This window comes from Hetaerina americana, unplaced genomic scaffold (genome assembly GCF_022747635.1).
Source record: "Hetaerina americana unplaced genomic scaffold, ioHetAmer1.1.p SCAF_77, whole genome shotgun sequence".
NCBI classification, from domain to species: domain Eukaryota; kingdom Metazoa; phylum Arthropoda; class Insecta; order Odonata; family Calopterygidae; genus Hetaerina; species Hetaerina americana.
Genome location: NW_027287394.1, coordinates 1092661 through 1103979, shown reverse-complemented (window position 1 = coordinate 1103979; position 11319 = coordinate 1092661). Strand labels below are relative to the sequence as shown.

Here is an 11319-nt window from a genome sequence, read left to right as displayed (position 1 = left end):
ACGGATATGAATGCGGGTTTGAATCAGTATCCGCATTGGCATCCGTATGCGCTTCCGTATCAACATCCTTATCGGCATCCACATCATTGTACGCATCCGTATCCATATCTGCGTCCGCATCCTTTCAATATACCTAATTATATAAAACAAAAAACCCAGAATTCATGCTTCATGACTAAAGAATTACGTAAAAAATAATATGAACCAAAATTTCACCTATTAAAAATGTGCACATTTAACAAAAAAAATGCATGATGGTCATTCTATTTTTAGAGTAAATGCTAGAGGTATTCTTAAAGCATAAATTCCATTCCCCTTGGCTTCCAATCGAAATATTCAATCGTGAGGAATAACGCCGGTTAACAATTTACGAGAGTGTAAATACGATTGTGGATACGGATGCAGATACGGATGCGGATACAAATCCGGATACCGACGTAAATGCCGACACGGTTGCGGATATGAATGCTGAAGCGGATTCTGAAGTAATTGCAGATTCGGATACGAAAGCGGATACGGTCGCAGGTGGGGATGTGGATGCAGAAACGGAAAAAAATGCGGATAAAGACGCGAATACGGATACGGATGTGGATGGGCATATGGAAAAAAATGCGGATACAGATGCGAATGCGAATGCAGATTTGGATATGGATACCGATGTGGATACGGAAGCGGATACCAATGGGGATACGGATACGGATAAGGATGTGGCTTCGAAAACGGATAACGATACGAATACGGATGTGATTGCGAATAAGGATGCGTATACGGATATGGATACCGATGCGAATACGGATACAAATATGGATACAGATAAGACACGGATGATGATATAGATGTCAATGCGGATGCTGAGGCATGTGCTAATGCAGAGACGGACGCGGAGACAGATGCAGTTCCAGATACGGATGTAAATGTGAATACGTATGCGGCCACGGATACGCATAAAAATGTAATTTCATAAGCGGATGAAGATGGGGAGGCAATGCAGACATACGGACGCGGAGACGGATACGAATGCGGATACGGATGCGGCATGGATTCGGTTACATTTGGTAATTCGGAAGGGAATTACGATGAGGTTTTGAATGTAGATACGGATATAGTTGCAGATTATGATGCAGATACAGATGCGAATCCAGATGAATATCCGGATGCGGAAATACGAAATACGAATGCTGAGCAATGTGCGAATTTGGATGCGAATGAGGAAGCGGACATGGATGCGAATGCTTATACGGATGCTGATACGAATGCAGATATGGTAATGGACACGAATGCAGATAACAGTACGGTAACGGATATGGATACGGATGTGGAAACGAATTTGAAACAGATTCAATTTCTGCAGAAGAAACGGATGCTAATGCGGAAACGGATATTGATGCCTATACGGATGCGGATACAGACACGGATGCGGAAACGGACACGGATGCGGAACCAGATGTGGATATGGAAGAGGTGGCGGATAAAAATGCGAACACGGGTTCTTAAACGGATGCGGGCACCCATGCAATAACGTATTCCGATGTGGATAATCATTAAATAATGCATCGGATGTTGTACGGATACGGATTTGCATTCCATCGCGGATGCGGAGGCGTATGAGGTGGCACATATGGATTAAAATACGGATACGGAAACGGATACGGATACGGATACCGATGCTGATGCACATGCTGATGCGGATGCAGATACGGATGCGGATACGGATTCGTATACGGATGAGAAAACCGACGCATATACGGATACATATGCGGATAAAGAAGCGAATTAGGAAAGAGATACGGATGCGCTTGATGATAAGGGTACTTATACGGATGCGGGTGTAAATGCGGACACTGATGCGGATATGGATATAAATGTTGATTCCGATATCGATGCGTATACTGAGGGGAATACTGAAATGGAAACGATTACGGAAACGCACACGGGTTAGGACACGGATGTGAATACAGATGCGGATGCGGATACGAATACAGATGTGAATCCGGATGCGTATACGGATGCGAATGCCGGTACGCATACGGAAGTGGATGCAGATGCTAAAACGAATGCGGATAAGGAGAGGGATACGGATGCGGTTACGTCTGTGGATGGCGATATAGACGCGGATGCAGATACGGATGCCGATACTGATGCGGATAAATAAACGGAAGAAATTTGGATGATTAAATGGATTCGAATTCGGATATGGATGCAGATGGGAATACTAACACGGATACAGCTGCGAATTTGGATGCGAATGAGGATAAAAATGTGAAATCAGATACTGGTGCGGAAACAGACACGAATGCAGATACATTTTGAATATGGATGCGGGTGAGAGGGCGGAACAAGATAGAAATGTGGAAACAAAAGCGTTTACGTATATGCATGCAGATACTGATGCGGTTACGTTTGCAGATTCGGACAGAGTTCCGTCCGTCCGTCCGTCCGGACGGAAACGGATGCGGATAATGATGAGAATGCGGACAATAATCCCAACACATGCTGATAAGGAAGCGGTTAGGTATACGGATAAGGATACGGATACGGAATCGGATGCAAATTCTGGTGCAGATACGGACGCGGACACGGATTCGGATGCGGACACGGATGCGGATAAGGTTGCCGATAGAGATGAAAATATGGATACAAATAAGGATGTAAATATGGATACGGATGTGAATAAGGCTACGGATGTGAATGCTCTTGCGGATACGAATGCAGATGCGGATACCGATGCGATGAAGCAGCACATACGTGTACGGATGCAAATTCGGATGATAAATCCAATACGGATGGGAATACTTATGTAGATAGAGATATGGATGCGGATATTGATTTGGATTCGGATACGGGTACGGATAAATATAGAGATGCGAATGCAATTACCAATGGGAATAGAGATGATGTATTGGATACGGTTGCGAATAAAAATGCGCATGCGGATACGGAAACCGATGCGGATTAGGATTCGCATATTGAAACGGATGTGGATACGAATACGGATCTGGAAATTAATACGGATGCTGATGCAGAAACGAATGCGGATGCAGAGGCTGATAAGGATGCAGAGGCTGATAAGGATTCCGAGGCTGATAAGGATGCAGATTCGGATGCGGATACGGTATTAGATAGGGATAAGGATAATTATACGGATACAGAAACGGATACGGATTGGAACACGGATGTTTAAACGGATTCCGATACGGATTTTAATACGGATGCGGACACAGATGTGAATGCATAGCGGATACGGATCTTAATGCGGCGACAGATACGCATGCGGATATGGATAAGGAAACCGATGCGAATACGGTCACCGATGCGGTTACAGATTTTTATGCAGATGTGAATACGAAAGCATATGCGGATATATCTGCGGCTTCGGATGCGGATATAGATACGGATACGGATCCTGAATAGGAGACGAGTACAAATGCGGACATTGATGGGGATTTGGATAAAGATGCGGATGCGGATAGCGTTTCGGATACAGATGCGAACACAGATACGCAAAAAGAAACGGATTAGGACCCGGATGCGTAAACTGATGCGAATGCGGATATGAATGCGGTGATATTGAGTAAGGCGATAACGATTCGAATACATATTTTAATTTGGATGACGATAAGAATACGGATGCGAAATCTGGTATTTATGCGGAAACTTTTTAAACATTGTAAAAGTGTACATTTTCCCGAAGAGTATGCAAAAACGTCATTCTTATGACTATGAGGACATGATTGAGGTGTTCTTTAAGCAAATAATCCATTTTTAGAATTTAAATTTTTTTTCGTTTTACCGTAAAAAGTGCCATTACCCCCCTTGGATTGAAATTGGAATAAAAGATTGTAAAAACTAGCACCAGAAGTTTTGAGGGTGTTGATTCTTATGTGGATACGGATGCGGATACAAATGCGAATGCGCATGCGTATACGGATGCTAATGCGGATACAGATATGTATGCGGATGCGTATACATATCCGGATGCGGAAACGGATACGGATGCGGATAAAAATGCGGCTGAGGATGTAGGTACGAAATCTCTTAAGATTACGAAAAAAGATGCGGATACTGATGCAGGTACGGATACGAATTCGGTTCGGATATGAATGCAGATATAGGTACAAATACGAATGTTGATACAGATACCGATGTGGATGCCAATACGGATACAGAGGCAGATGCAGATGCTGACAGGAAGCAGATATGGATGCGGATATGGATTTGGATGCGGAAACGGATGCTAATTTGGATATGGAAGTGGATATAGATACGCAAACGGATGTGGATACGGATGCCGATACGGATACAGATACGCATGACGTGATAAATGTGGACACTGATTGGAATACGGATAATGCGGATGCGGATAGCAATGTGGATAGGCATGGGAATTCGGAAATGGAAACGGAAACTGACATGGATTAGGACACGAATACGGATGCAAATACGGATACGGATGCGGATACGGATGCAAATACCAGTACGAATGCTGATGTTATTATCTATCCGAACAAGATACTGACACGGATACGAATACGGATACTGATGCGGATACGGATATGGTGGCGGATATGGATTCGCATATGGATAAAGATACGGATGTGGATACGGATACGGATTTGGATTTTAATTGAACTGCTACTGCGGAAACGGATGCGGATGCAGATGCTGATGCGGATGCTGATTCGGATATGGATTTTTATAGGGATACGGATGCTGATACGGATAAGACGCGGATACGGATGAGGATTCGGATGCAAATACGCATTCAGATGCGGATATGGATACAGATGTGGACAGATATTAATGCATGGCCAATACGGATCTGAATGCGGATACGGGTACACATGCGTATTCGGATGCAGTTTTGAAATTGATAACGATACGGATGAAGATTCGTATGTGGATACGACGATGCGACCCATATAACTACGCAGATATGGGAACATTCAAATACGGATGCGGATTAAATTTGAATACGGATGCTGACATGGATACTGATATTGAACCGGGTATAAATGTGGACACTGATGCAGATCCTCATACAAATGTGGATGCGGATAGCGATGCGTATACGGGAGCAAAAGCGGATATGGAAACGGAAACTACCTCGGATTAGGACACGGATGCGGATATGGATGGGAATACGGATGCGTTCATAAATTTGAATGCCGATACGGATGCGAATTCCGGTACACATCTGGAAACGGATGCGGATTCGGAAAAAAATGACGATCATGTGACGGATACGCTTGTGGTTACGTATGTGGATGAGGATAGAGACGCGGATGCGGATTATGTTGCGAATTAGAATACGGGGAAGGATATGGATAGAATGTTGATGCGGAAACGGATGAGAATGGGGATATGGTTGCAGATACTGATGCGGATACAGATTGGAATTTGGATGCAAAATACGATGCGGATGCGAAATCAAATACTGGTGCGGAAACGGATGCGGATAAATACTCGAATGTGGATGCGGAAGAAGAAGCGGAACTAATTGCAAATGCGGATAAAGAAGCAGTTATATATACTGATGCAGATACGGATGCTGTAACTTCTACAGATATGGTTACGGATACGGAGTCGGATGTGGATAAGGATGAGAATGCGGATTCTATGTCGATGCAGAAAGGGAAGCAGTTACGTAATTAGATGCGGATTGGGATGCGAATGAAAATGTGAACGCAGATACTGACGCGGATACGGATTCCAATGCAGTCACTGGGGATACGGTTGCGGAAACAGATGAAAATACTGATACAAAAAAGGATAAAGATGTGGATACGGATACAAATGTGGACACAAATTCGGATGCGAATGCGGATACGGATGCGAATTCCAATGCTAATTCAGATACGGATACATAAATGGTTGCGGATACGGATACGTATACGGATCCGGATGCAGAATCCAGTACAGGTACGGACATCTATGTAGATACAGAAACGGATGGGGATAGGGATTCGGTTGCGGATACCGATACTTACACAGGTGCGGATGCAGATATCGAAGGGGATACGGATAAGGACACGTATGGGGAAATGGATACGGGTTCGGAACGACCTCTGATGGGGAAACAGATACGGATGTGGATACGGATGCAAATACGGAAAGTGTGGCGGACAGGGATGCGATTGTTGTTACGGATTTTAATACGGATATGGATTCCGATGCGGATATGTATGAAGAAATAAATAAGGATGTGGACGTGGATGAGAAAACAGATGCTGACACTGATACGAATGGTGATGCGGATATGGATGCAAAAACGGATGCAGATACGGATACGGAAGCGGATTCGGTTCGGAGACTGATGCGGATACGGATGCCAGACAGACGTGAAAAGCGGATGCGAAAGTGGTGCTGAATGAGGATACCGATAAAGGGACGGATGCAGATACGAATGCGGACTTTGATTCGGATGAAGATGCCGATAGAGATGCGATATATTATTCGGATTAGGATACGGATGACAATTCACCTACGGATACGGATTAAGATACGGATGAGGATATTAAGCCGGATGCGGAAACGGATACGGATTCAGAACCAGATATGGATTGGAAATAGGTGGCGGAAATGGATGAGATTACAGGTTCTTCAACGGATGCGGATACTAATGCACATACGGATTCAGAAGCGGATATGGTAGCAGATATGAATACGGATGTGGATACGGTTACGGATTAAATGCGTATGCAGATGAAGTGGCGGATACCAATGCAAATACAGATCCGGATGCGGATGTGGATAATAATGCAGATACGGATACCGATAAGAATATCGATGCACTTATAGTAATGGATAATGATGTGGCTACGAATACTGATGTGGATTTTAATACGGATGCTGATCTGGAAACGGATTTGGATGCAGATGCTGATGCGGATGTAAATACGAATGCAGATACGGATACAGAAGCGGATACGGATAAAAACACGGATGTGAATACGGATTCGGGTACGTATTATAATACGGATGCGGATAAGTATTCGGAATCTTTTGTGAACGCATATGGGAAACGGATCTTAATCCAGATACGGATGCCGATTTGGATACAGACGAGGATACAAATGCGATTACATATGCGGATTAGGATACGGATGCGAATTCATACACATATACGGATTACGATGCGGATGCGGATGTATATCCGGATGCGGAGACGGATAAGGATACTTAACCAGATGTGAATGCGGAAGAGATGGCGGATACGGATGCGAATACGAACCCGGTTTCAGATATTGATGCGGATACTGATGCAAATAAGGATTCCGATGCGAATATGAATGCAGATACGGATATGGATGTGGATACGGATTTCAATTCAAATACGTATGCGGATTCAAATGAGGTGGCAGATACCGATGCGAATACAGATGTGGATGCGAATACTGATACAGATACCGATTAGGATATCGATGCGAAATAGTTACAGATACGTATGCGGATACGGATACGGATGGTGATACGGATACGGATGTGGATTTTAATACAGATGCTGGTGCGGAAACATATGCGGATGCACATGCAGATGCGGATGCAGATACGGATGCGGATACGGATTTCAATAGGGATACGTTTGCTGATTCGGATAAAGAAGCGCATACGGATGGGGATACGGTTAAAAATACGGATTTGGATACGGATTTAAATACAGCTGCGGATACAGATACGGCCATAGATATGAATGTATAGCGCGTGCAGATCTGAATGCTGTTACAGATGTTGATATGGATGGGGAAACCGATGCGGATACCGATGCAGATTTAGAATCGGATTCCGGATGCGGATACAGTTTGGAATACAGATGCGGTTACCGACGCAGATAAGGATACATTTGCGAATACGGATGCAGATTTGGAAACGAAAACCGATGCGGATACGGATGGAATTTGGGATATTTATGCAGATATAGATGCGAATTTAGATACAGATGAGGAAACAGATGTGAAATCAGATACTGATGCGGAAACGATGTAAATATTTTAAACGTGTACGTATTACTGAAGATTGGGGAAAAATGTCATTCTTTTGTTTTAGATTCCATGATTGAGGTTTGGTTATGCATATTATCCATTTTTACCAATTTAATGTTTTCTTCTTTTACCATGAACAGAGAAAGTTAACCCCCCCCCTTAGCTTCAAATATTCGATCGGAAAAAGAAGCATTAAAAGGTTTCAAAGGTGTTGATGCGAATGTGGAACAGGATGCCGATAAAAATAGGTATACGGACACGGATACGGACACAAATACGAATACGTATATCGATACGGATACTGACAAAATGCAAATGCGGATGCGTATATAGATGCTAATGCGAGAACGAATATAGATGCGCAAACAGAAGCATTTGCGAATGCGCAAACGGATACGGATGCAGATAAAGATGCAGCTGAGGATGCGGATACGAACACTCTTGCGGATGCGGATAGCGATGCAGGTACGGATAAGGATTCGGTTAAGGATGTGGATACGAATAAGGATGAGAATGTGGATACAAATGCTGATACGGATACCGACGTGGATATGAATGCAGATATGGATGCCGATGTTGATACGGATACGGAAATCAATTCGAATACGAACGCGGATGAGGTGACGGATACCGAGGCGAATACGGAATCGGATACTGATGCGTATATTGATACCGATGAGGATATGGATGCGCATATAGTAACAAATACGGATGTTGATATGAATATGAATGTAGATTTTAATAGGGGTTCTGATGCAGAAACGGATGCGGATGTTGATGCTGATGAGGATGCAGATACGGATGCGGATATGGATTTGGATAGAGATATGAATGCTAATACGAATAAAGAAACGGATACGAATGGGAACACGGATGCTAATGCGGATTCGGATATTGATGCGGATACGGATGCAATTGCGGATGCAGGTGAGGATATGGATACGAATGCGGATACGGAAGTAGATACCAATGCGGATAAAAATGCGGATGAGGATGTGGAATCGGAAACGGATAACGATGCGGATTGGGATGTGAATTTAATACGGATGCGCGTAGAGGTGTGGATACCGATGCCAATACCGAAGATTGATATGCTGATAGCGATGCGAATGCGGATGCTGAAGCAGATACGGATACAGACGTGGAGACGGATGCAGCTCCGGATACGGATACGAATGAGGATACGGATAAAAATGAAGATACGGATACATTTGGGTATTCGGAAGCGAATTAGGATGTGGTTGGGAATGTAGGTACGGATACGGATGCAGATTATGATGAATATACAGATGCAAATCCGGATGATTATCCGGATGCGGAAATGGATACTAATGTGGAGCAAGATCCGAATGTGGATGCGGATGAGGAAGCGGAAACGGATGCGAATGCAGATACGGATGTTGATACGAATGCAGATATGGTAATGGACACGAATGCAGATAACCGTATGGAAATGGATATGCATAGGAATGTGGAAACGGATGTGAAACATATTCAATTTCTGCAGAAGAAACGGATGCTATTACGGACACGGATATCGATTTCTTTACGGATGCGGATACAGTTACAGATGCTGATTCCAATATGGATGCGGATACAGACATGGATGGGAATTTATTTTTGGGTACGGATTTCGATACGGATGCGGATACATATCCGGAAGCGGAGCGAGATGTGGATATAGAAGAGGTGGCGGATAAGGATGCGAATACGGGTTCTTAAACGGATGCGGACACTTATGTTATAACGGATTCCGATGTGGATATTGATGAAATTATGGATCGGATGTTGTATGGATACGGATTTAAATTCCATCGCGGATGCGGAGGCCTATGAGGTGGCTGATATGGAAAAAAAATACGGATACGGATGCGAATACTGATGCAAATACCGATGCGTATATTGATGCTCATATAGATACGGATACGGTTGTGTAAACGAATATGGATTTAATTTAAATGAATATTTTGAAACGGATACGGATGAATATGCTGATGCGGATGCAGATACGGACGCGGATACGGATATGGATAGGATTACCGATCCTAATGTAGATACAGAAGCGATTAAGGATTGGGACACAAATGTGATTACTGATTTTGGTACGAATGCGGGCACACATGTGAATACATAGCTCATACGTATTTGAATGCGGAAACGGATACTCATGCGGATACAGATGTAGATTTGGATTCGGATACCAATGCGGATGTAGATTCGTATACGGATGAGAAAACCGACGCAGATAAGGATACATATTCGGATAAAGATGCGGATTAGGATACGGATACGGATGCGATTGATGATAAGTATGCTTATACGGTTGCGGGTTTAAATGCGGACACTGATGCGGATACGGATACAAATGCGGATAAAGATAGCGATGCGAATACGGAGGGGAATACCGAAATGGAAACGAATACGGAAACGCACACGGGTAAGGACACGGATGTGAACACAGATGGGGATACGGATGCGAATACAGATGGGAATGCGGATGCAGATACGGATGCGAATTCATGTTGGCATACGGAAGCGGATAATGGATGCGGAAACGAATGCGTAAAAGGAGACGGATACGGATGCGGTTACGTATGTGGATGAAGATACAGACGCGGATGTGGATACGGATGCTGATACCGATGCGGATAAGGACACGGGAGATATTTTGATGCTTTAACGGATGCGAATGCGGATAAAGATGCAGATGGGGATACTAACGGGGATACAGATGCGAATTTGGATGCGAATGAGGATAGAAATGCGAAATCAGATACTGGTGAGGAAACGGACACGGATGCGGATACATATGCGAATATGGATGCGGTTGAGGATGCGGACCGAGATAAAAGTGTATATTCAAAAGCGATTACGTATATGGATGAAGATAGTGATGCGGTTACATTTGCAGATTCGGACAGTTAAGGAAACGGATGCGGATAAGGATGAGAATGCGGAGAATAATCCCTACACATGCATGAAAGGAAGCGGTTTGGTATACGAATGGGTATACGGATACGGAATCGGATACAAATGCTGGTGCAGATACGGACGCGGATACGGACGCGGATACGGATTCGGATGCGGACAAATATGCGGATAAGGTTGCGGATAGAGATGAAAATACGGATACGAATAAGGATGTAAATATGGATACGGATATGGATACGGCTACGGATGTGAATGCTCATGCGGAAACAAATTCGGATGCACAGGCTGATAAGGATGTAGATTCGGATGTGAATACGGTTTTGGATAGGGATAAGTATACTAGTACCGATACAAAACGGATACGGATTGGATCACGAATGCTAAAACGGATTCGGATACGGATTTTAAT

The 11319-nt window shown here is 43.7% G+C and overlaps 1 protein-coding gene across 1 annotated transcript; it reads left to right on the top strand.

Moving 5' to 3' along the window:
* Positions 1–5361: 5361 nt before the first annotated feature.
* Positions 5362–9701, top strand: LOC139697465 (serine-aspartate repeat-containing protein I-like). The gene is made up of 5 exons (XM_071596188.1): positions 5362–5644; positions 6703–6960; positions 8385–8906; positions 9233–9424; positions 9487–9701. The coding sequence occupies exons 1-5, from the start codon at positions 5362–5364 to the stop codon at positions 9699–9701; spliced, it is 1470 nt and encodes a 489-aa protein (XP_071452289.1).
* Positions 9702–11319: the final 1618 nt, after the last annotated feature.

What these genes read in the sequence shown, in the direction of transcription:
- LOC139697465 (XM_071596188.1), top strand. Translation starts at nt 5,362, where the DNA reads ATGGTTGCAGATACTGATGCGGATACAGATTGGAATTTGGATGCAAAA. An exon ending in GGATGCAATTGCGGATGCAG is followed by an intron (nt 8,907 to 9,232) that starts GTGAGGATATGG and finishes TTGGGAATGTAG; the next exon opens with GTACGGATACGGATGCAGAT. An exon ending in GGACACGAATGCAGATAACC is followed by an intron (nt 9,425 to 9,486) that starts GTATGGAAATGG and finishes CAATTTCTGCAG; the next exon opens with AAGAAACGGATGCTATTACG.